This window comes from Lithobates pipiens, unplaced genomic scaffold, assembly GCF_037356315.1.
Source record: "Lithobates pipiens isolate NorthernLeopardFrog02 unplaced genomic scaffold, aLitPip1_a1.2 Scaffold_23, whole genome shotgun sequence".
Classification (NCBI taxonomy): Eukaryota; Metazoa; Chordata; class Amphibia; order Anura; family Ranidae; genus Lithobates; species Lithobates pipiens.
The window spans coordinates 53,454,848-53,481,838 of record NW_027507785.1 but is presented as its reverse complement, the minus strand read 5'-3'; the positions used below and the strand labels follow the sequence as shown (position 1 = coordinate 53,481,838).

Here is a 26,991-nt window from a genome sequence, read left to right as displayed (position 1 = left end):
AGGGGCGTCAACCATTCCATAGTCTATCCTAAATAAAAAAAATAAACCTTTGGCCTTACATACACTTTAACTTGGAAGGACGAGAGGACAATGGTAGTCGGTACACCAAACAAGACCCCTGAATGGGTAATGTCAAGTGTGTACAAGTATAAATGCTTTTTACCAGCGATTTTATATGATTACTGAATTTCTCAGTAATACTAATTTACTCTGTTATGTATTTTTTCCTTAATGGTAATTTTTATATGTTTCCATTCACTGCTACAGATGCAGCCAAGTTGCACCGTTGTGATGGACACTCTTGTAACCCACCGGTTGGGAACCTTGCAACTGGCCGGACACCGGTCACGCTCACCACTTGCGGAATGGACGCCAGTGAACTCTACTGCTTTTACACCGAAGACCAGTTATTCAATAAGGCCCCGGTCTCCTGTGGTCCACCCCAGTGCACAAAGTGTAGCCTTAACCAGCCTGAGAATTCCCACCTACCTGCTCACATGACAGATGACGTGTTCTCAAGTCCGGCGACTTGGTGGCAGTCTGCCCAAGGTGTCCTCCGGGAGGAGATAAGGCTGGACTTTGAGACAGAGTTCTACCTGACTCATGTCATCATGGTGTTCAAGTCTCCGCGCCCAGCGGCCATGGTGCTGGAAAGGTCCGGGGACCACGGCAAGACCTGGAGGGCTTATAAATACTTTGCAAATAACTGTACGGCCACCTTTGGTTTGGCAGATGACATGTTCGAGGAGGGAGCGCGGTGTACTTCCAGGTATTCAGACTCCTGGCCCTGTACAAAAGGGGAGGTAAGAAGTCTTCCATGCAATTTAAAGCAGAATTCCAGGCAATCAACTGCATGCATAGAATAAATACATATATGGGTGCTATTTGACCTCCCACTGATACCAATAATAGGGCACTATTCCTCCCACTAACACCAAAGATGGGGCACTATTCCTCCCACTGACATCAACTATGGGGCACTTCCTCCCACTGACACCAACTATGGGTCATTATTCCTCCCACTGACACCAATGATGGGACACTATTCTTTCTACTGATACCAATGATGGGGCACTATTCCTCCCACTGATACCAATGATGGGACACTATTCTTTCCACTGACACCAATGATGGGGCTCTGTTCCTCCCAATTACACCAATGATAGGCTACCACTCCTCCTCCTATTGACCTCCAACCTTGAGCTCATGTTTATTCTCACTGATGCTGGGCCCGGGACATTTTCTACCCCCGCCCACAATCTGGCCCCCCTAAAGTCTGAAAGACAGTAAACTGGCCCTTTGAAAAGTTTGGAGACCCCCTGGTCTTTACCTTTCTATGTTTACTTCTGTACATATAATCCCACCTAATGGGTCCCCATACATTATACACACCAGAGCTGGACAAATCCCAAGAGCCAGGTAGCCAATGCTTCTTAAAGCTTACAGCTGGTGCCAACTTTTGAGGTTTTATCTAGTTGTTGGTAATGGAGCTGGCTCCTAAAAAAAATTCTGATTTCTCCGGCATTCCATATTAAATTGTCCAGCCCTTATGTACACCCAAAAGCTTCTGCAAAGCTTGGCTACGTGTCCAAAAAAAAAAAACAATACTAGAAGGTTGGGGCAATAAAAGTTTGGGAATACTGGAGTTCTAATTTTGGAAACAGCATATATTAGACAAGCAGACCATTTGGCACTTCTCGAAAATGCATTGACTGCTTAAAATTTACATTATCTAAACTGTCTGGGCTTTGCTTTCTCTTTTTGAAACTTTGGAGGGCCAAGTTTGGGCTCTTTGTTTGCTTGAGAGCTGCTTTAGAAATACTGGAACACCATCTCACTTCTTTACTTTGATATATCAGGGTTTCTGTATATGAAAGACTTGGGTAGAGGATTGCATGGAGTGATGCACACTGACATTACCTGGACTCAGGGATTTTTTTTAGAGTATAAGTGCAGGTACTCCCTGTTCAGAGTCACCCCTTGTCCCTGCCCCCTACCCACCTCAGAGCACCGTCCCTTGTCTCCACCCCCTACCAACCTCAGAGCACTGTCCCTTGTCTCCACCCCCTACCCACCTCAGAGCACTGTCCCTTGTCTCCACCCCCTACCCACCTCAGAGCACTGTCCCTTGTCTCCACCCCCTACCCACCTCAGAGCACCGTCCCTTGTCTCCACCCCCTACCAACCTCAGAGCACTGTCCCTTGTCTCCACCCCCTACCCACCTCAGAGCACTGTCCCTTGTCTCCACCCCCTACCCACCTCAGAGCACTGTCCCTTGTCTCCACCCCCTACCCACCTCAGAGCACTGTTCCTTGTCCCCGCCCCCTACCCACCTCAGAGCACTGTCCCTTGTCTCCACCCCCTACCCACCTCAGAGCACCGTCCCTTGTCTCCACCCCTACCCACCTCAGAGCACTGTCCCTTGTCTCCACCCCCTACCCACCTCAGAGCACTGTCCCTTGTCTCCACCCCCTACCCACCTCAGAGCACTGTCCCTTGTCTCCACCCCCTACCCACCTCAGAGCACTGTCCCTTGTCTCCACCCCCTACCCACCTCAGAGCACTGTCCCTTGTCTCCACCCCCTACCCACCTCAGAGCACTGTCCCTTGTCTCCATCCCCTACCCACCTCAGAACACCGTCCCTTGTCTCCACCCACTACCCACCTCCGAGAACTGTTCCTTGCCACCACCCCCTGACCCACCTCCGAGCACTGTTCCTTGTCTCCACCCCCTACCCACATCAGAGCACTGTCCTTGTCTCCACCCCCTACCCACCTCAGAGCACCGTCCCTTGTCTCCACCCCCTACCCACCTCAGAACACCGTCCCTTGTCTCCACCCCCTACACACCTCAGAGCACTGTCCCTTGTCTCCACCCCCTACCCACCTCAGAGCACTGTCCCTTGTCTCCACCCCCTACCCACCTCAGAACACTGTCCCTTGTCTCCACCCACTACCCACCTCAGAGCACTGTCCCTTGTCTCCACCCCCTACCCACCTCAGAGCACTGTCCCTTGTCTCCACCCCCTACCCACCTCAGAGCACTGTCCCTTGTCTCCACCCACTACCCACCTCCGAGAACTGTTCCTTGCCACCACCCCCTACCCACCTCAGAACACCGTTCCTTGTCTCCACCCCCTACCCACCTCAGAGCACTGTTCCTTGTCTCCACCCCCTACCCACCTCAGAGCACTGTCCCTTGTCTCCACCCCCTACCCACCTCAGAACACCGTCCCTTGTCTCCACCCACTACCCACCTCCGAGAACTGTTCCTTGCCACCACCCCCTACCCACCTCCGAGCACTGTTCCTTGTCTCCACCCCCTACCCACATCAGAGCACTGTCCTTGTCTCCACCCCCTACCCACCTCAGAGCACCGTCCCTTGTCTCCACCCCCTACCCACCTCAGAACACCGTCCCTTGTCTCCACCCCCTACACACCTCAGAGCACTGTCCCTTGTCTCCACCCCCTACCCACCTCAGAACACCGTCCCTTGTCTCCACCCCCTACACACCTCAGAGCACTGTCCCTTGTCTCCACCCACTACCCACCTCCGAGCACTGTTCCTTGTCACCACCCCCTACCCACCTCCGAGCACTGTTCCTTGTCTCCACCCCCTACCCACATCAGAGCACCGTCCCTTGTCTCCACCCCCTACCCACCTCAGAACACCGTCCCTTGTCTCCACTCCCTACCCACCTCAGAGCACTGTCCCTTGTCTCCACCCCCTACCCACCTCAGAACACCGTCCCTTGTCTCCACCCCCTACACACCTCAGAGCACTGTCCCTTGTCTCCACCCACTACCCACCTCCGAGCACTGTTCCTTGTCACCACCCCCTACCCACCTCCGAGCACTGTTCCTTGTCTCCACCCCCTACCCACATCAGAGCACTGTCCTTGTCTCCACCCCCTACCCACCTCAGAGCACCGTCCCTTGTCTCCACCCCCTACCCACCTCAGAACACCGTCCCTTGTCTCCACCCCCTACCCACCTCAGAGCACTGTCCCTTGTCTCCACCCCCTACCCACCTCAGAGCACCATCCTTTGTCTCCACCCCCTACCCACCTCAGAACACCGTCCCTTGTCTCCTCCCCCTACCCACCTCAGAGCACTGTCCCTTGTCTCCACCCCCCTACCCACCTCAGAGCACTGTCCCTTGTCTCCACCCCCCTACCCACCTCAGAGCACTGTCCCTTGTCTCCACCCCCTACCCACCTCAGAGCACTGTCCCTGGTCTGCACCCCTGACCCACCTCAGAGCACCGTCCCTTGTCTCCACCCCCTACTCACCTCAGAGCACTGTTCCTTGTCTCCACTCCCTACCCACCTCAGAGCACTGTTCCTTGTCTCCACCCCCTACCCACCTCAGAGCACTGCTCCTTGGTTCCATTCCCCAACCTTAGAGCACTGTCCCTTGTCTCCACCCCTGACCCACCTCAGAGCACCGTCCCTTGTCTCCACCCCTACCCACCTCAGAGCACTGTCCCGCCACAACAATAGCTCCCCCAGCAACAATAGTTACTCCCAGCAACAATATACCTGCCACATCAATAGATCCCCCAGCAAAAATAGATTCCCCCCAGGAACAATAGATTCCCCCCAGTAACAATAGTTCTTCCCAGAAACAATAGACCTGCCACAACAATAGATCTCCCAGCAACGATGGAACTCCCCAGCAACAATAGCTCCCCCAAGCAACAATAGTTCCCTCTAGCAGCAATAGACCTGCCACAACAATAGATCCCCAGCGACAATAGATCTCCCCAGCAACAATAGTTCCTCCTAGCAGCAATAGATCCCCCAGAAACAATAGTTCCTCCCAGCAGCTAAAGACCTGCCAAAAAAATAGATCTCTGGGCAACAATAGATCCTCCTAGTGACAATAAATCCCCCAGCACACCCCATCACCATTACATACATTCAGTGTTGGAGGTGCCAGAACTGCATTCCCCCACGTACCTACTGATTAAAAGCCCTGCCTGGATTTAAACCAGAAGCTCTAGACTTGAGGCTGAGCTTGTAATAGGATGTCACCAGCACAGGAATTGAGGGAAAATCTTCTAATGGGGACACAGACAGCAAAGAAAATCCCCAAAAAACACACACATACAATCCAATGAGAGCACCAAACAAATGTCCAAGAGTCCAAGGTAAATTAATGATAACATTGATTTGTAGCAAAATAAGGCCAACACGTTTCTGGGGCCAAACACGCTCCCCCTTCATCAGGGAAATCCTTTGATGTGGCTGCTGCATTCGTTAGAATTTTTTGGAATTAAAAGCTGACAGAGGTTCTAACTCTTCTCCACTATTTTTAAAACTGGCTGACGGTCAGCTTTAGCCCCATCCAGACCTCGGATAGCAGGAACTAGTGTTCCTGTTTGTGATTTTTAAAGTGCTATTTAAACACCGAAATGCACGTCGCGCATAGGGCAACCCAGTGATTTCAATGAGTGGCCCTACGTGCATTTGTTGTTGAAAAGAAGCTCCTGATCCTTTTTTTGGGAGGCAAGCTTAGCTCAGCTTTTAAGTGTGCCATTTTGTTGCGCGACAATTGGGCAGGATTGCACTACGATTGGGGCACCGTCAGTGACGGCCGGTCCACAACGGGGGCAGGGGCGCTGCCCCCCTAGTTTGCATGCGGGGGTCTTTCTATGAGTTTTTCCAAGCACATGATTAGAGCCTAATTGGCTTTCAAAAAAGGGAGGGCTTGGGGCGCAGAGCACTGCACCCAGGGCTGTCTTTACTATTGATTGGACCCTGGGCAGACATTTTCTGGGCCCCCTCCATGCAATTCCACCTGCTCTGAGATATACAATAAATAGCAGCTAGACTCAAAATCAGTTTAGTGAATAAGATCAAGCAGTGATTGTGATTGTTTGCCAGAGGATACAGCATATCATTACTGCTCATTGGCTGCTAGAGGTCACAGCACGTGACTTCTGCTTGTTAATTGGTTGCTAGAGATTACTGTACATCAATACTGCGCACTGATTGGTACAAGAGGTTACTGCACTTTAGTACTGCTCACTGATTGGTTTCTAGACTGTTCTCATGGAGGCATGATATACATATGAATGTCACCTCTATTTACATATCAATGCAGACGGTCCAACACTACTAACATATTAATGGTGCTGCTATTTACATATCAATGCCGGTTATTTACATGTAAACACAGGGTCTGCAGGTGAGTCATCTGTATACAATAGGGCAGAGCTGGGCAGCATTAGTAACATAACTTCACACTGAGATATCGGGACACAGCACGGGACTAAAACTTCAACGGACAAGGGACTGGGATAGTTGGCAAGTATGAGGCAGCTGCTTTGGGCCCCACAACAATGACAGGGCCCTGGGCAGCTGCACCTTTTACCCTGCATTAAAGACGGCCCTGACTGCGCCCGGAAACCCAACCACTTGTGACATTAGCGAATCAATATTCTCTATCAGTTTCTGGCTTCTCCTCCCAGCCTATCAGGACAGGAGGCAGATCTAAAGAAGACCATGTTATCCAGGAGAAGCCAGGGAAGCTGCGGTGCCGTGACCCTGGAGGGGTGAGTGCGGACCTCGGAGGGTGGGGGAGGTTGTTTGCTGCCCCCCGCCCCCAAAAAAAGTTTAGCACCAGCCTCCACTGGGTGCCATTGAGAATAATAGCACCCAACTGCATGTTGCCCGTTCTGCCTTGATTTGAAATCGCCTTATGTGAACGGGGCCCTAAGGATCTTTTGCAATGGGCAACAGCTTGGCTTTATTTATTCCAAATGATTGATATATATATATAGCTGTGTTGATTCAGCACTTTGCCCTTTCTCCTGCAGGTGATATTTCGTGCCATAACTCCAGCAAACAGGATCGAAGATCCCTACAGCCTCCAGGCCCAGGATCAGCTCAAAATCACCAACCTCCGGCTCCTCCTTTTAAAGAGACAGGAATGTCCTTGCCAAAGCGTGCCCGGGTCCTTGGAGAAGCCACAGAGATTCGCCCATTATGCCATCTACGACCTCATCGTCCGCGGAAGCTGCTTCTGCAACGGGCACGCCGAGGAATGCGAGCAAGCTGGGAACGTGGCCGGTGTGGACACCATGGTGAGTCCAGGAAAACATTAAAGCTGAACTCCGGGATAAGCAAATGTTGTCTAAATATTGAAGTCATGTGTAGTCTTCCTTCAATCTTTGTGAGCTTTGTGTATTTCTTCCAGATCTGTGCAGTAATCCCAGTGTGAGACTTCCTGTAATAAAGACTGCTCACTGCTGCTCTCTCTCCTTGTGCAGGGAGACTGGTCTTGTCTCCGCCCCCCTCCTGTAGTTTTCTGCAGACAGCCTGTGGTGGGTGGGACCTGTTTGGCCCCTCCCACAGCTCTGCTCTCTGCTCTCTCTCTCTCTCTCTCTCTCCTCTTGTGCAGGGTGACTGGAATTGTCTCCGCCCCCCTCCTGTAGTTTCCTGTAGGCAGCCTGTACTGGGTGGAGTCTGCTGGGCCCCTCCCACAGTTCTGCTCTCTGCACAGACTATGTACAGCACAGTGATGATGTCACTGCTACCTCTACAGGGTAATATCTGGGTTTGAAAAGACATGTATATCCTTTTTGGCTATTATTGACTATTTAAATGAACGCTCTTTTGCCCAGGAATTCAACTTTAACAACATTTAATAAAACTTTCAGCAGAATTTTAATACTTATTGTAAAATTGTTTTCTCTTTCGTGCATCAAAAATTGCTGCTGTTGACTGAAGATCAACTGTGGGTTATGCTGCCACCTCCAGCTCCCATTTCTGTATGGCTGATCTTCAACCATACATAAGCGAAAGAGAAAACCTGTTTTTTATGCTTTTCCTTTCTCAGTGTTGCTAAACTCCTCCAGCCTCTTTTTAGCCACTTCCTGACTGTCTGCACTCGCTCCAGTGTCAGCTGCACATCATTGCTCTGGACAGACTTCTTAATAGTAACAACGATGGACCATGCCTGCCCAATATGTGTTGGTAGAGTGCATGTGAGAGGGTGACAATGCAGGAACACAAACAGGAGACAAGGACTAGTGTTGTCAGCCTGTAACAGGAAGTGCTAACGGTGGACCATGCCTGCCCAATATGTGTTGGTAGCCACCATCGGGGGGGGGGGGGGGGTGCATATGACAAGGTGACAGCACAGCAACACGAATGGGAGACAAGGACAAGTGTCATTAACAGGAGGTGTCAATGGTGAACCATGCCTGCCCAATATGTGTTGGTAGTCTCTATGGGGGGGGGGGGGGGGGAAGCGCAGCGCATGTGACAGGGTGACAACACAGGAACACAAATGAGTAATAGTGACAAGTGTTGTCTCCTTGTAATAGGTGTCCATGGTGGATTGCCTACCCAATGTATGTTGGTAGTCTTCATTGGGGGTCCATGTAACAGGGTGGCTAGGCAGGAACACAAACAGGAGACAAGGACTAATGTTGTCACCCTGTAACAGGAAGTGTTAACGGTGGACCATGCCTGCCCAATATGTGTTGGTAGTCTCCATTGGGGGGGGGGGGTGCATGTGACAGGGTGACAACGCAAGACCATAAATGGGTAACAAGGACTAGGCAAGGACTAGTGTTGTCACCCTGTAACAGGTTGTGTCAATGGTGGATCATGCCTTCCCTGATATGTGTTGGTAGTCTCCATCGGCGGGGGGCTTATGACAGGGTAACAGCGCAGCAACACAAACGGGAGACAAGGACAAGTGTTGTCAACCCATAACAGGAGGTGTCATTGGTGAACTATGCCTGCCCAATATGCCTTGCTAGTCTCCATTGTGGGGGGGGGGGGGTGCATGTGACAGGGTGACAACACAAGACCACAAATGGGTAGCAAGGTTTAGGCAATGACTAGTGTTGTCACCCTGTAACAGGTTGTGTCAACGGTGGACCATGCCTGCCCAATATGTGCTGGTAGTCTCCATGGGGGTGCATGTGACAGGGTGACAACACAGGAACACAAATGAGTAACAGGGACAAGTGCCGTCTCCTTGTAATAGGTGTCAGTGGTGGATTGCCTACCCAATATATGTTGGTAGTCTCCATTGGGTGGTGCATGTAACAGGGTGACTAGGGCAGGAACACAAATCTGAGGCAAGGACCACTTTTGTCAGCCCATAACAGAAATTGTCAGTGGTGGACCATGCCTTCCCCATGCGTGTGGGTAGTCTCCATTGGGGGGGTACATGTGATAGGGTGACAACGCAAGAACACAAGACGGGGATATGTGTTGTTATCCCATAAAAGGAAGTGTCAATGGTGGACCATGCCTGCCGAAAGTGTGTTGTTAGTCTCTATCAAGGGTGCCTATGACAGGGCAACACAGGAATACAAATCGGTGACAAGGACATGTGTCATCACCCTGTAATATGAGGTGTCAATGGTGGACTATGCCTACCCAGTATATGTTGGTAGTCTCCATCGGGGGGGATCCATGTAACAGAGTGACTAGGCAGAAACACAACTCTAAGGCAAGGACAAGTGTTGTCATACCATTATAGGAAGTGTCAATGATGGACCACACCTGCCCAATATGTGTTGGTCGTCCCCATTGGGAGGACCACACAGGAACACAAAGGGAAAACAAGGACAAGTATTGTCATATCATGATAGGAAGTGTCAATGATGGACCACACCTGCCCAATATGTGTTGGTAGTCCCCATTGGGAGGACCACACAGGAACACAAAGGGAAAACAAGGACAAGTGTTGTCATACCATGATAGGAAGTGTCAATGATGGACCACACCTGCCCAATATGTGTTGGTAGTCCCCATTGGGAGGACCACACAGGAACACAAAGGGAAAACAAGGACAAGTGTTGTCACCCCATAGTAGGATGTGTCTGAACAAGGACCTTCATGGCAGGATCACCAGGTAATAAAAGATCCCTATTTATAAAGATTGAGATGAACATAGTAGAGGTCGTATGAGATTTTAGTAATTGGACTTGGAACTTCTTTAATTGAATTATCGGTCAGGAATGTGTTTGCTCACTTTAGGCTTCAGCTGTGTGTCATGTCATGATAACATCAGTTTGATGTCCTGGCGCTGTATATCAGCGGTATTAGTAGTTTTTGTTTTGCCCTACGAGACAGAAAATGGCAACCCGTGTTGTGTTAGCGATAATTCGGTCAGCTGAGCCCAGTGTTGTCACACTCACTGAGCATGAGGCCCTGGGGGAAGCTGGCACAACCTGACCTCCAGAGCCAAGGGGTGGCTGGGCTCAGCTAAACCCCTCCATCACCCCCCGCCCCCATCGCATACCACCCAGCTGGCAGCGCGCCCACCGCCGCCTTATCCGCCGCTCTATGACCAAGCCTTACCAGCCATCCACATTGTATTTACAGTAGATCTAAACCCAATCCATTAAAATCTCTAAAAGCTTTACCATGCCCATGTCACTTCCAATTTTTTTTTTAAATCTGTAATATTCATTAAAATATTTCATGGTGATCCTGCCAGAAACGTCCATGTTCAGGCACGTTCCTGTATAGGTTGACAACTGTTTCCCAGTATTTCTCTTGTGTTGTCACCCATTCACATGCATCCCTGGTGGAGACTACAAGCGGTCGCACCAACACATATTGCCCAGGAATGGCCCACTTTGGCACTTCTGCCTTAGAGCACTGGGGCTCCTGGTCGCCATTCCGCAAGGACAATGTCTGTATGGAGTTTACATAATCTCCCTGTGGGTTTCCGCCCACATCCCAAAAACATGCAGGGAAGTTAATTGGCTCCTGTCTAGAATTGACCCCCGTATGATATTATATCGCACTGAAGTAGCGTGATTTCAAAGTCGCATCGGTGTGAACGGGGGGCTAAGTCCCATTGAAATCACATCAAAGTGATGCAGGAAATTATTTTCAAGTCGCTGCGGCTTGAGTCACATTTATTGGAACGGCTGCAGGTGAAATAAATGTGTTTTGACTTGTCATGCGACTTTGTGTTGCAAGTGTGAAAGCTGATGGCGGGACAGGTAAGTATGAACTGTGTACTCATCCCTAGAACAAATTAGCAGTTCACACATGCAGTGTGGGCACAGCCTCACTGCATGGGGGAAAGTTCCCGGAGTTGGGCTTTAAAGCAGCTACAGCCCGAGTAGAAAAGCCTGCCCTCTGCCAGCAGCTACAGAGTGGGACTCATGCTCTATGTCAGTGATGGCGAACCTTGGCACCCCACATGTTTTGGAACTACATTTCCCATGATGCTCAACTACACTGCAGAGCGCATGAGCATCATGGGAAATGTAGTTCCAAAACATCTGGGGTGCCAAGGTTTGCCATCACTGCTCTATGTGGAAGCAGTGGTCCAACACACTGAGGTTGATTTACTATGCAGCTGTACATGGTAGCCAATCAGCTACCAGCTTGTTCAATTAATGTTTGAACAAAAAACCTGGAAGCTGATTGGTTTCCATGCAGAACCGCACCAGATTTTGCACTCTCCAATTTTAGTTAGTAACCCCTATGGCGACCACTGATGACCATCAGTGTAGGGTATGAAGGGAACATCATCCGTGTAATAGGATAACCAGTCTCTTAGTGTAGGTGGCTCCTTGTGTTCTCCAAAAAGGTGGCCCTGCCTTCACCAAAAGGTGGCCCTGCCTTCACCAAAAGGTGGCCCTGCCTTCTCCAAAAGGTGGCCCAAGGTGGCCCTGCCTTCTCCAAAAGGTGGCCCAAGGTGGCCCTGCCTTCTCCAAAAGGTGGTCCAAGGTGGCCCTGCCTTCTCCAAAAGGTGGCCCAAGGTGGCCCTGCCTTCTCCAAAAGGTGGTCCAAGGTGGCCCTGCCTTCGCCAAAAGGTGTCTCAAAAGGTCTTGCCTACCCAAAAGTTATCAGCTCACAAGATTTCTGGCAGATCAACAGGTATTGTGTGCATGTTTCAAATAAATATAACAAAACACTTTCCATGGTAGATATAATTGACCACAATGGAGAAAATTGGATAGGTTCATTATTAGGGTTTCCAGACGTTTTATCTTTTATAACACATTAATATTTTCGAATTAGGAGCATGGAAAGAGCAGTAATGATGCACAAAATGAAAGTAACCCGATTACCTGGAATAGATTTCTGCAGTTGGATCAATTGGTTGCTGTTTATGACTACATTGTTCTTTCCTTCTTGCATAAACAATCTTTCCTTGAGTTACCAGGACTATATAATACGAGGACAACCCTAAGCGACTTATTCAGTTAGTATCAATAATTCAGGCAGGCCCTTGAACTACATAGTTGATGGTAGATATAAAGCAGTGGTTGTAAACCACCGGCCCGTGGCCCATTGTCAGACGGTGGCCTCTCTTCTACCAGGCATCTAGCTAGCAGATCCCCTAACCTCCCATAGTGCCTTTCAGTTCTCATGCTGCCGCCCCAACCTTAAAGGCCTACAATGCCCCTCAACCTTCCATAACGGCCCGCAATGCCCATCAACCTCCCATAGTGGCCCACCATGCTCCTCAGCCTCCCATAGTGGCCTGCAGTGCCCTTCGACCTCCCATAACGGCCCACAATGCTTCTCAACTTCCCATAGTGGTCCACAGTGCCCCTCAACCTCCCATAACAGCCCACAATGCTTTTCAACCTCCCATAGTGTCCCTCAACCTCCCATAGTGGCCTGCAGTGCCCCTCAACCTCCCATATCGGCCCGCAATGCCCCTTAACCTCACATAGTGGCCAGCAGTGCCACTCAACCTCCCATAGTGGCTGGTAATATTTATTTCACTGACGACAATGACGGGGTACTATTCGTTCCAATGAAACTATTGATAAGGCACTATTCCCCCCCCCCCACTAATAACAACGATGGGGCATTATTCCTTCCAGTGGCACCAACACTGGGGCTCTATTCTTTCCACTAACATGAACGATGGGGCATTATTCCTTCCAGTGGCACCAACACTGGGGCTCTATTCCTTCCACTAACATGAACGATGGGGCATTATTCCTTCCAGTGGCACCAACACTGGGGCTCTCTTCTTTCCACTAACATGAATGATGGGGCATTATTCCTTCCAGTGGCACCAACACTGGGGCTCTATTCCTTCCACTAACATGAACGATGGGGCATTATTCCTTCCAGTGACACCAACGCTGGGGCTCAATTCCTTCCACTGACACCAATAATGGGGCACTATTCTTCCCACTGATACCAATGATGGGGCACTATTCCTCCTCCTACTGACCACAGGCACTATGAAACTGAGTACCACATGAGACATTGTTTACTCCCAATGGTCACAATCTGGCCCTCCCAACAGTATGAAGGACAGTAAATTGGTCCTTTGTTTGGAAAGTTTGGAGACCCCTGGTTTAGTAGGTTGCTGATAGAGTTTTGAAATGTTGGAGGAAGTGGTGTTACATCCATAATGATATGTCTGTTAACAAATTACTGATGTGTGAGGAGACTGGTGGTGTGAGCTTAGGGGTAGGAAGATAGTTTTGGTTGTCATCACCATTGAAATGGTATTGGAAGCCATCAACTGACTCAGGAGGGAGGTGCACATAGAGGTTAAAAGAAGTCCAAGGACAGAACCCTGGGGGACCCCAACAGCAAGAGTAGAGGAGGTGGTAGAAATTTGTAGGTGACACTGAAGGTGCGGTGAGATAGCTAAAAGGAGAACCAAAAAGAGTTGAGTTACGGTGGCCAAAGAAATTGAGTTTTTAAGAAGGAGAGGATGGGCACCTGTATCAAGGGCAGGAGAGAGGTCAAAGAGTAGGAGTACCATTGACCATTCGTTTTAGTAAATCATTAGTGAGTTTCGGGAGAGCAGTTTCCATGGAGTGTTGTGGGCAATATCCATACTGAAATGGGTGAAGAAGGTTATTCATAAGGAGGAGATAGCTCAGATGGTTGTAGACCAGGCTTTCAAGTTTGAGGCTGGGTTCACATATGCCGCGGTTCCCAGCATGGGGTCCGGTGCTTCCATGTTCACCAGTTCAGGTGCCAATTTATGCCAGAATTTGCACCTGAACCCGATCCGCAGACACACAGGACCTTTTTGGAATGCGGACCGCAGCCGCCAGGCACACTTGCGTGTCATGCGAATTGGATGCAGGGAAAACTCGCATCCAGTTCGCACATATGTGAACCCGGCCTGAAAGTAAATGGAGCAAGGAGATGGGTTATTAAGATTAGTGAAGTCCAGCAAGGGCTTTTTAAAATGGTTGTAAACCCCCACCCAGTGAAGTGACTGGCCTGATGATACACAGAGATGAATCATATCATCCTACATACGTTGTACCTGTTTATCTACAACAGTCTTTCCCCAACATCCATTCAGAGTGCAGAATTTACACAGGATCTTTCAGCTCTGGAAAGCAGGGGGCGGAGAGCTGAAGTTACATCAGTGAGGAGAGCTCTGAGAGCTGATTGGAGGGAAGGGACAACCCCTCCCCATTCACACAGCACACAGGAACAGACTGTGCCCTCCCTGTCACCATTTTTCTCTTGGTGTCAGGAAAACTCCTCAGAAGTGACACAGCAGAGCTTATAGCAGAGGAAGGAGGCAGCAGACAGAAATTACACTTAGTGCTCTGGATTGAGACAAGTACACACTACAGAGGGATGTGCTTTGTTCATATTTCATGTCTGAGATTTCCAACCACTTTAAGTATGGGGGTATCCAGTGCCTGTTTTTGAGGGTTGGGGAAGGAGGCAGTAGAGAGGAAAAAATTTATATATGAGTTAGAAGCTGCAGCAAGTCAGATAGAACCTGCCTCATTTCCTGGCCGTAGGACATCCAGCTATCCTTTCCTCCCCAACCGGACTGTCCCTGGCCCACCCCTTTCATTCATTGATTTTAGTTTGTACAATCATGGAGGCTCAGTATCACATGTGGGCATTACCTAGGGTGGTCTACATGCAAATACAACCTGCCTAGGATCACCTGCACCTCTATGCTGAACCCCAGTCCCCCCAACTATCAAAGATCATAGAGGTTCAGCATCACCTAGGGTGGTCTGCCTGCAAATTAAGCCAACCTTGGAATGCCCACTCCTCCAGACTGACATCAACCCACCTATCAGGGCTGAGGGCTCTTTAGAGGAGAACTGAGGCCGGGTGCTGCGATGTTTTCAGGAAACCATGTACAGCCCCCTGCTGGTACCTCCCACCAACTGTGATATGTGTGCATCACATATCACAGTGATGACACAGAGACCCAGTGATGACATCATTGGGACAAAAATAATGTATCTAATGTTTGTCCCTATGACCACTGTCACCGGGACTGAATTTGAGGTTCGGTAGTGCTCTTTTTTATAGCCTAGAAATATTTTACTGGTTTTATCAATTTCCATTCATATAGGAGTGTATGATGGTGGACATTAGATTGTAAGCTCATCTGTTACAGGAGTGGAAAGATATACATACACACAGTATCTCACAAGTAAGTACACCCCTCACATTTTTGTAAATATTTTCTTCTCTCTTTTCATATGACAACAGTGAAGAAATGACACTTTGCTACAATGTAAAGTAGTGAGTGTACAGCTTGTATAAGAGCCGGTTCACACATGGGCGACCTGGGATCCGATTTCAAGTCGCACGGTTGAGAAAATCAATGGAAGTGAATGGAGCCGTCTTAATGCACACACTCCGACTTCAGAAAAGGTTCCTGTACGACTTCAATCCGACTTCTAGGCGACTTGTACCCATTGATTTCAATGGAAGTTGCCTCCAAGTCGGATCCCCCGTCTTAACTGAAGCAACTTTCCAGGAAGTAAACATAGTTTTCTAGGCAAACCCCTCCCTCCCACAGGGCTGATTATTATGTGATTGGCCACTGGCAAAGTCCCCTGTCCTGGAGGCAACTTCACGTTGCCTTGTAAGTTGCCTCAAATTGCACTGTGATTCACACTCAAGTCGTGTCCAAGTTGCCTCCCAAAGTCATGCTGGAAGTCGTGTTGCCCCAGTGTAAATTTGCTGTCCCCTCAAAATAACTCAACACAAAGCCATTTATGTCTAAACCGCTGGCAACAAAAGTGTGAACACCCCTAAGTGAAAATATCCAAATTGGGCCTAGTTAGCCATTTTCCCTCCCCAGTGTTATGTGACTCGTTACAGGGTGTTACAAGGTCTCAGGTGTGAATGGGGAGCAGGTGTGTTAAATTTGGTGTTATCGCTCTCACTCTCTCATACTGGTCACTGGAAGTTCAACATGGCACCTCATGGCAAAGAACTCTCTGAGGATCTGAAAAATAGAATTGTTGCTCTTCAGAAAAAAGATGGTCTAGGCCAGGGGTAGGCAACCTTGGCCCTCCAGCTGTTTTGAAACTACAAGTCCCACGAGACATTGCAAGACCCTGACAATCACAGGCATGACTCCTAGAGGCAGAAGCATTATGGGATTTGTAGTTTCACCATAGCTGGAAGGCCAAGGTGGTCTACCCTTGGCCTAAGCTATAAGAAGATTACCAAGAACCTGAAACTGAGCTGCAGCACGGTGGCCAAGACCATACAGCGGTTTAACAGGACAGGTTCCACTCAGAACAGGCCTCGTCATGATTGACCAAAGAAGTTGAGGTCACGTGCTCAGTGTCATATCCAGAGGTTGTCTTTGGGAAATAGAGGTATGAGTGCTGTCAGCATTGCTGCAGAGGTTGAAGCGGTGGGGGGGGGGAGTCAGCCTGTCAGTGATCAGACCATACGCCGCACACTGCATCAAATTGGTCTGCATGGCTGTCATCCCAGAAGGAAGGCTCTTCTAAAGATGATGCACAAGAAAGCCCGCAAACAGTTTGCTGAAGACAAGCAGACTAAGGACATGGATTACTGGAACCGTGTCCTGTGGTCTGATGGGACCAAGATAAACGTATTTGGTTCAGATGGTGTGAAGCGTGTGTGGCGGCAACCAGGTGAGGAGGACAAAGACAAGTGTTTCTTGCCTACAGTCAAGCATGGTGGTGGGAGTGTCATGGTCTGGGGCTGCATGAGTGCTGCTGGCACTGGGGAGCTACAGATCATTGAGGGAACCATGAATGCCAACATGTACTGTGACATACTGAAGCAGAGCATTATCCCTTCCCTTCAGAGACTGGACCGCAGGGCAGTATTCCAACATGATAACGCCCCCAAACACACCTCCAAGACCACCACTGCCTTGCTAAAGAAGCTGAGGGTAAAGGTGATGGACTGGCCAAGCATGTCTCCAGACCTAAACCCTATTGGGCATCTGTGGGGCATCTTCAAATGGAAGGTGGAGGAGCGCAAGGTCTCCAACATCCACCAACTCCGTGATGTCATCATGGAGGAGGGGAAGAGGACTTCAGTGGTAACCTGTGAAGCTCTGGTGAACTCCATGTCCAAGAGGGTTAAGGCAGTGCTGGAAAATAATGTTGACCACACAAAATATTGACACTTTGGGCCCAATTAGGACATTTTCACTTAGGGGTGTACTAACATTTGTTGCCAGCGGTTTAGACATTAATGGCTGTGTGTTGAGTTATTTTTAAGAGGGCAGCAAATTTACACTGTTATACAAGCTGTACACTCACTACTTTACATTGTAGACAAGTGTCATTTCTTCAGTGTTGTCACATGAAAAGATAGAAGAAAATATTCACAAAAATGTGAGGGGTGTACTGACTTTTGTGCGATGCTGTATATAATACTATATGACCGATCCTCGGGCTGCGTGTCCCCGGGTCACCCGAGGTGAGCCTTGTTTGTGCACAGAGCCGTTCCTTGGTGGATTTGCTCACATTCCTTCTGTCTCCCTCCTCCATTTCTAAAAGTTATCTCTTGTTCAAACATCTTGTGCCTCCCCCCCCCCCCCATAATCCCCAGCAGGGTTTCCAAAGTATCTGATCTAGGCTGTGCCAGGCTGGGTGACCCCCGGGCACTGCGCAGCTCCGCTGTTGGGTCGGCAATTCAAAGAGCAGCTGGAATAAAAAAAAAAGGTTCAATGCCAGAAAAAAACACATCCCAGACAGTGACATGGGGCTGGCTGTGCCCGCAGAGGGGGGGAGGGGGGGGTGCCACCCAATGCTGCCACTGCCCGCTGCTAGCTGCAGATTAATATAATGGAAGGGAACAATGAGCGTCCGGAACTGATCTTTTTTGGGGCCGATTTACAGGGAAGTTCCACGTTTTCATCCCAAACATCAAGTGAATCGGAATGCTACTAAATGTTCTATAGAGATGTATCAAAAAATGAAAGCAGATCTAAAACTACAGAAGAATATTTCTACTGGAAACATTATTCATGGCCCATAAAGCCATTGCTATTAGATGATAATCCCATCCCGCCCCCCCTAGTCTGTCCCAGTGGATACTATTAACCCCTTTTGAGGTCAGGACTCTGTGCAGGCCAGTCAAGTTCCTCCACCCCAAACTCGCTCATCCATGTCTTTATGGACCTTGCACTGGTCCAAATAATTTGGTGGAGGGGGGATTATGGTGGGGGGGTTGTTTTTCAGGAGTTGGGTTTGGTCCCTTAGTTCCAGTGAAGGGAACTCTTAAGGCGTCATCATACCAAGACATTCTGGACAATTTCATGCTCCCAACTTTGTGGGAACAGTTTGGGGACGGCCCCTTCCTGTTCCAACATGACTGCTCACCAGTGCACAAAGCAAGGTCCATAAAGACATGGATGAGTGATGAGGTGGCAAAATACTTTTGGCAATATAGTGTAAATGAGCAAGTTCGGGGTGGAGGAACTTGACTGGCCTGCACAGAGTCCTGACCTCAACCCGATAGAACACCTTTGGGATGAATTAGAGCGGAGACTGCAAGCCAGGCCTTCTCATCCAACATCAGTGCCTGACCGCACAAATGCCCTTCTGGAAGAATGCTCAAACATTCCCATAGACACACTCTTAAACCTTGTGGACGGCCTTTCCCAGAAGAGTTGAAGCTGTTATTGCTGCAAAGGGCGGAGCCAACTCAATATTGAACCCTACGGACTAAGACTGGGATGCCATTAAAGTTCATGTGCGTGTAAAGGCAGGTTTCCCAATTAGGGTTGCCACCTGTCTCGGATTCACCCGGACAGTTCGGGTTTGGAATCATGCGTGCAGGTTTCAGATTGCCTCAAACCCGGACACGTTATTCAGACCGGACTGTGACTTCCCAGCAGGGTTTCTGACTGCAGTTGCTTAAGCTGAGTGTGTCTGTAAAGGCCCGTACACACGGTCGGACTTTTTGACAACAAACATGCAAATTAGCTGTTTTGGAGCAACATCCGACTGTGTGTACGCTCCATCAGACAAACTTTTTCTGTTTTCATCGGACTTTTGTTGGCTGTGCGAACGGACAAACTTTCTGGCAACAAAAGTCCGATGGAGCAAAGTCCAACCGTGTGTACGCAAAAGCATCGGACTTTTGTACAAGGTACAAACACGCATGCTCAGAACCAATGCAAAAGATCAGACTACAATACAGAAGTTCACCAAAGGTGGCGCTGGAGTCATTGAATGTCCTCTTTTGAAGTGTCGTCAGTACGTTGTGACGTCATTACGTTCGTGTTTGTTGTCAAAAAGTCCGACCGTGTGTATGCAATACAAACTTGTGGACCACGCCCTTTGTACAAAAGTCCACAGAAAAGTTTGTACAAAGTCCGACCGTGTGTATGATGCTTTACACTCTCTTTTACACTGCCCAAAGTTAGCACTACCCTAACAAGTACCCCCCAACACACACACAAACGGGAGAGGAGAGAGGGCTCGATCTGCTCCTCTTCCTCCCGCCACTACCCCTGTGTGTCTGCCCACACTTCAACCCCTGGCACTTTTCCTCAGAAAAGGAAAGTAGGGGCCAGAAATGAAAATTCCGGCAGCCTCGGATAAATCTGGATGAGAGGTGCTGACTGCCAAGGGGCGAGTGAGCTCACCATCCATCCCTGTCTGTGACTGAAGTCTCCCCCCTTCTCTTTCTTGCCTCTGAGAGAGTACACTAAGGCAAATCAGGGTTCTCAGAGCACCCCTTACATCAGAGTTCCCCTTTACACCAAAGGTCACAGAGTCCCCCCTTACAGCAGAGTCCTCACTGTACATCAGAGCTCTCAGTGTTCCCCCTTAGATCAGGGTTCCCAGAGCATCCCTTATGTTAGAGTCCCCAGAGTTCTCCCTTACATCAGAGTCTGCAGAGTCCTCCCTTACAGTGAAAGGGAATTCTGTGAAATCTGATGTAAAAGGGGGACTCTTGTTATTAACTTCATATGATTAGAAATGTTATTTAATAGCAAAATATATGTATAGTTTATACTATAGAAAAAAAAAATTGCTGTGCGCCACTAAAGTGTTTCGGATTTGACTTGAAGAAACCCTAGTCCCAATACTTTTGGTAATATGGTGTATGTGGCATGTGTTTGTGCTGAAGCATGCACAATTTCGTGTCCCCAGCATCAGTGACAGCTCCTGGTCTTGTACTGCTGGATCCTGATCATGTGATCACTGTGACAGCTAATCATAGTGATCGGTTTTATGTAGGATATTCGACATAAATTGGCCAACGATTTGTAGTGTTAAAGAGGAAGTAAAGGCAAAAAATAAAAAAACTAAAGAACACACCCTGCAAGGCAAAGGCATAATGAGCTAGTATGCATAGCATACTAGCTCATTATGAATAAGTTACCCGAGAACGAAGCCCTCGAAGCGGTCCTCCGTCTTCATCTTCGCCGCTGCCATGGATCCCGGAGTGACTTCCGGGTCTCACTGCTCCGGCGCTGTGATTCGCCGGAGCCGCGATGACGTCACTCGAGGCACATCGCCGCGATCTGCGGCCTGTACAGTGCGCGCCGTAGACAGCGGTGCCTGTCTTCGGGTAAATATCTCCTAAACCTGTAGGTTTAGGAGATATTTCTTGGACCTACAGGTAAGCCTTAATCTAGGCTTACCTGTAGGTCAAAGTGGTTTGTAAGGGTTTACAACCACTTTAAAACCTCCTCTGTACTGTTTCTCTTTAAAAAAAAAAAAAAGTATAAGATACATAGAGGTTGATTTGCTAAAGGCAAATAGACTGCGCACTTTGCGAAGTGCAGTTGCTCCAGAGCTCAGTAAACGAGCAGAAGCTCTGCTGACTTTCATCATCCAATCACGTGCAAGCAAAAATGCTGTTTATTCTTTTATTCCCCTTGCACGTGATTGGGTATTCTTTGCAAAGTGAAGTACTAAGCTCTGGAGCAACTACACTTGCAGAGTGCACCGTCTGTTGGCCTTTAGTAAATCAACCCCTATCTGTCCGCCAGTCAATGGGAACCTCTCCTAATCTGAGATAGAAGACCTAGGCCTTGTCTCTTAATGAGACATCTTAGGCCTTGTTCACATGGGTGGTAAAATCTAATTATGGGGCAGATCATAATAAATGATTAATATAATTTTTTTTTTTTTTTTAACAGGTCCCTGGCAAATGTATCTGTCAGCATAATACAGCCGGAGAGCACTGTGAGCAGTGCGCCCTTCTGTACAACGACCACCCATGGAGGCCTGGAGATGGGAAAACCGGAGCACCCAACGAGTGCAAGAGTGAGTACAGAAAAGATGGCCGACGTAAAGAGAGATTGTATGTTCATAGTTATTTAACCACTTAAAGCGGAGGTCCACCCTAAAGTGGACCTTCCGCTCATTGGAACCCTCCCCCCCTCCGGCGCCACAATTGGCACCTTTCAGGGGGGAGGGGGGTGCAGGTACCTGTACAGTACAGGTATCTACACCCACTTCCGGCGTAGATTCTGCAGAAGGTACGCCCCTTTCCGCAGAATCTACGCCCCTTTCCAAAGGTCCCCCGCTGCCTGCTGGGAAACACATGGATCCCAGAGACAGCGGGGACCATCCTTATTGCGCAGCGCGACTCGCGCATGCGCAGTAGGGAACCGGGAAATGAAGCCGAAAGGCTCCACTTCCTGATTCCCATACCCAAGATGGCGGCGGCAGCACCTGAGAGACGATCGAGAGATCGGCTTCGGGTGCCGACATCGCGGGCGCGCTGGGCGGGTAAGTGTCCTTATTTTAAAAGTCAGCAGCTGAAGTATTTGTAGCTGCTGGCTTTTAAAAAAAAAAAACGGAGGACTCACGGCGGACTCCCGCTTTAAGGACCAGGCCTCTTTTTCAGATTTGGCGTTCACATGTTTAAAACATTTTTTTTGTTTCTTGCTAGAAAATTACTTAGAACCCCCAAACATTATATATATATATATTTTTTTTCTAACACCCTAGAGAATAAAATGGCGGTCGTTGCAATACTTTTTTTCACTCCGTATTTGCACAGCGGTCTTACAAGCGCGCTTTTTTTTTGGGGGGGAAAAAATTCACTTTTTTGAATAAAAAAATAAGACAACAGTAAAATTAGCCCAATTTTTTATATTGTGAAAGATAATGGTACGCCGAGTAAATTGATACCCAACATGTCATTCTTCAAAATTGTGCCCGCTCGTGGAATGGCGTCAAACGTTTACCCTCAAAAATCTCCTTAAGCGACATTTTAAAAAATTCTACAGGTTTGCATTACAGAGGAGGTCTGGGGCTAGAATTATTGCTCTCGCTCTACTGATCGCGGCGATATCTCACATGTGTGGTTTGACTGCCATTTTCGTATGCGTTTGCTTCTGTGCGCGAGCTCGTCGGGACAGGGGGGTTTAAAAAAAAGTTTTTTTTATTATTTAGTTTACTTGATTTTATTTATTTTTACACTTTAAAAAAAAAAAAAAAATGGATCACTTTTATTCCTATTACAAGGAATGTAAACATTTGAAAAATGACACAAATATACCTTTTTGACGTCGCCTCCGCCCTCCTATGGTATAGAGACGAGTGGGGGCCATCTTAGCCTCACTCGTCTCCATACCCAGCAGAAGAAAGGACCCGATCGCCTCCGCTGCTACCGACGGCTCCGGAGGGAGCGGGAGAGCGGCGGGAGGGGAGTGGCCTCTCTCCTGCTGTCCATAATGGTGATCTCGCAGTGAACCCCGCCGCGGAGACCACCGTTATCGTACACAGGACCGCCTCCTGTAAAGAGGGATATCTCGGTTGTAGCAGCAGCTGCTGCCGTTACTGAGTTATCCCTCTTCAAAATAACGATGTATATATACATGAGGCGGTCCTTAAGTGGTTAAAGGGAAAATCAATATCTGTAAAAAAAAAAAGTTGCGCTACTAGTAAATATGGTGGAACAAGAAATCAGCAGCTGGCATCAACAATATAGTAGATTGTGTAATGAAATGACAAAAAAATAGTGAAAAAAAGTGAAACTCCCAAAGAGCAACCCTTATAAAGGAGTGTAAAGCCAATAACTGTTGCTTCATCAAAAATCAACAGCATACAAAAGTGCCGGTGTCCCATCATATAAGGTCCCCCATCAGATAGTGTCCTCTGTGTACTGCGCATGCACAGTACACAGCCACACAGATTCCGAAAATAGCCGAGGATTAACGGCGCCTGCGCACTGAGTCCAGGTTCTAGCCCCACCATCCAAGTGGACATAGAGTAGGAATAAAAAAGAGCCGAGCCCGAAGCGGGCCGAGCCAAGCTCGCCCGCGAGGGGCCGTCTAATTTTCCCAACCCTATGTCCGCTTGGATGGTGGGGCTACCACCTCCACTCACGGCGCAGGCGCCGTTCATCTTCAGATTTTTTTCGAAGCTTCTTCTGCCCCGTACTGCGCATGCGCAGTACGGGGCGGTCGCTATATGATGGCAGGACACTATCTGCCAGAACACCGGACTAAAATTTGTGTCAATTGGGCAACAAATAAACAAGTATGCAAATATTTATGTAAAAAGTCTCTGAGGCAACTCCCAGAGAAAAGTATTATGCAGATTGATTAGGAAACTAACAAAGTGCAACAAAGTATCAATATAAAAAATTCTCTGAGGCAACTAATACAGTGCATGAGTGCAACAAAGTATCAACAAAAAAATCTCTGAGGCAACCCCCAGAGTTTCAGGTCCCAGGGAACCCCTGCTAAAAGTAGTCCATTGGTGGTCTTCGGGAAACTGCCCCCTCCGTTGGTGGTGGACAGTGAGAAGAATGCTCCCTTTACAGACATGGCTCTGGCTATGCCAAGCGGTGTTGGACCTGGAACTATGCGGGCACCATCACATGATAGGTCATTCAGCCACAGCTCAAGGAACCCTTAGCCACCTCTGGAGAAACCTTAGGGTTCCACGGAACCCTGGTTGAGAATGGCTGCTCTATAGTATTGTCCAATGCTCCTCCCCTGGCAGGTATATAAAAAGTAGGGAGGGGAGGAGCGAAGGAGCTGGGCCAGCATTGACAGTAAATAGACACTCACAGAAGAGCAAATGGCTATAAGATGCATGGAGGGAGGGGGCTGTGCTAGACAATTGACTAGGTCAAAGATACATTACGAGTGAATAAATATAATTTATTGCATGAAGAAACACTGCATGTAAGCATGTAAAGTTCTTGAATTCTCTCTGCTTTATTTGAAATGTTTTTAGTTGGTGACAGGGTCTCTTTAAGCTACAATTTGCCCATGATATTCATCACTCGCAGGGTGTCGCTGTCACAATCACGCCCTCAGCTGCCGCTTTGATCACAACCTCTGGCTTGCTTCCGGAAATAAGAGTGGAGGGGTCTGCGAGAACTGCCAGCACCACACGGAGGGGTACCGCTGCCAGCGCTGCCAGGGCGGCTACTACCGAGAATACACCGAACCCATCAGCTCCCCACTGGCATGTAAAGGTAAGAGGTGGCATGGACGTGTATTGGATAGGTGGAGAGGTTGCAGCAATAAACATATAGAGGAGAAGGTGGTGAGAGAGACACTGCTACCAGGTCCTTATGGCCCTATGGTGTTTTCAAGTGTATGAAAACCCAAGTAAAAAAATTGAATAGATTGCAGTTTACCGCTCCTTAAATGTGGTGGTTGTATTCGTTTTCCTTTTTTAAGGCTAAGAACCTTTTCTGCAAGTATATAATAAAGATTTGCCAGGTTTTCAGTGTTCTTATAACTCCCTGTGCACTGGACTGATATCTCAAACTACTGTGAACTACACATCCACCTCCCTCCCTATGTAAGGGGAAGGTGTCGGTAGTCCTGTCCTAGGGTGACAATACAGCTCCATCATAGGTAGCACAGCAAGTGTTGTCACCCTAGGACAAAAGGTGTGTTATTGGCAGGGTCACCAGGTGAAAATAAAGAGAAAAAATAGCCAGATAAAGGAATAAGGCATCCACTATATATATGAATAATAATAGGGTTGAGGGCGGTAGATAAAGAAAAATGTACAAAGCAATACAGCAAGGAAGTGGAGAGGAGTCCGTTATATCATTCTCTATGCCAACTAAGATTGTAAGCTCTTGAAAATAAATACAAATATAGAATAATGAATTTAAATATGCATATGCAGAAAATGATCTGCAACAACAAAGGACAAGAAAGCAACACAAAGTAAGAAGGACGAGCAGGGAGAGCGCAATCATTAAATGTGTGCTGGAAAAAGAAGAGAGAGAAGAAAGCCAGGAAATTGTGATGACTGAATTTTACTCAGTGGTGTCCGTCCAAATCTGATATGTCATTTTTGGATGAAAGAAAACCTTTATTTTGTTGTGCCAGTGGAGATAGTAAAATGAGTTTGTTAGGGGGTTGGGAGGTGGAGGGGGCGAAGAGAGGAAGAGAAGGTTTATGGAAGGAAGGGGAAAGAGAGAGGAAGAGAAGGTTTATGGAAGGAAGGGGAAAGAGAGAGGAAGAGAAGGTGTACGATAGGAACGGGAATGAGTGGAATAAACAGTATATAGAAGGAATGGGAGAGAGAGGAAGAGAAGGTATATGCAAGGAAAGGGAGAGAGAGAGAGGAAGAGAAGGTATATGGAAGGAATGGGAGAGAGAGGAAGAGAAGGTATATGGAAGGAATTGGAGAAAGAGGAAGAGAAGGTGTATGGAAGGAATGGGAGAGAGAGGAAGAGAAGGTGTATGGAAGGAATGGGAGAGAGAGGAAGAGAAGGTGTATGGAAGGAATGGGAGAGAGAGGAAGAGAAGGTGTATGGAAGGAATAGTAGAGATAAAAAGAGAAGGCGTATGGAAGGAAGGATTGGAAGAGAGAGGAAGAGAAGGTGTATAAAAAGATTAGGGAGAGAGAAGAGAAGGTGTATGGAAGGAAGGAATGGGAGAGAGAGTGGAAGAGAAGGTTTATGGAAGGAACAGGAGAGAGAAGAGGAGAAGGTGTATGGAAGGAACTGGAGAGAGAAGAGAAGGTGCATGGAAGGAATGGGAGAGAGATAGGAAGGGAAGGTGTATGGAAGGAATGGGAGAGAGAAGAAGAGAAGGTGTATGGAAAGAATGGGAGAGAGAGAGAAGAAGAGGAAGTTCATGGTAGGAACGGGAGAGAGAAGAAGAGAAGGTGTATGCAAGAATGGGATAGAGAAGAAGAGAAGGTGCATGGAAGGAATGGGGGGAGAGAGTGAGAGAGAGAGAGAGAGGAAGAGAAGGTGTATGGAAGAAATGAAAGAGAGAGGAAGAGAAGGTGTATGGAAGGAATAATAGAGATAAAAAGAGAAGGTGTATGGAAGGAAGGAATGGGAGAAATAAGAAGAGAAGGTGTATGGAAAGAATGGGAGAGAGAGAGGGAGAAAAAGGGAGGAAGGGAAGGTGTATGGAAGAAATGGGAGAGAGGAGAAGAGAAGGTGTATGAAAGGAATAGGAGAGAGAAAGATGAGGCAGATAGAGATGAAGAGAAGATATATGGAAGGAACAGGAGAGAGAGAGGAAGAGCAGGTGTATGGAAGGAACAGAAGAGAAAAAGCGTAAGATAAGGTGTATGGAGGGAACGGCAGAGATAGGAAGATAAGGTGTATGGAAAGAATGGGAAAGAGGAAGAGAAGGTTTATGGAAGGAATAGGAGAGAGAGAGGAAGAGAATGTGTATGGAAGGAACGGGAGAAAGAGGAAGAGAAGGTTTATGGAAGGAACAGAAAATATAGGAAGAAAAAATGTATGAAAGGAACAGGAGAGAGAGGAAGAGGAGATTTATGGAAAGGAATGGGGGACATAAGAAGAGGTGTATGGAAGTAATGGGAGACAGAGGAATA

At 48.1% G+C, this 26,991-nt stretch overlaps 1 protein-coding gene across 1 annotated transcript in view; it reads left to right on the top strand.

The window, feature by feature from the left end:
- The window catches only part of LOC143927521 (netrin-4-like), a 75,709-nt gene that overhangs the window by 22,695 nt on the left and 26,023 nt on the right, over positions 1-26,991 (top strand). Inside the window, exons 2-5 of the mRNA XM_077451624.1 lie at positions 268-803; positions 6,826-7,092; positions 21,345-21,471; positions 24,458-24,646. Coding sequence (XP_077307750.1) covers positions 268-803; positions 6,826-7,092; positions 21,345-21,471; positions 24,458-24,646 — 1,119 coding nt within the window. The remainder of the gene's footprint in view (positions 1-267; positions 804-6,825; positions 7,093-21,344; positions 21,472-24,457; positions 24,647-26,991) is intronic.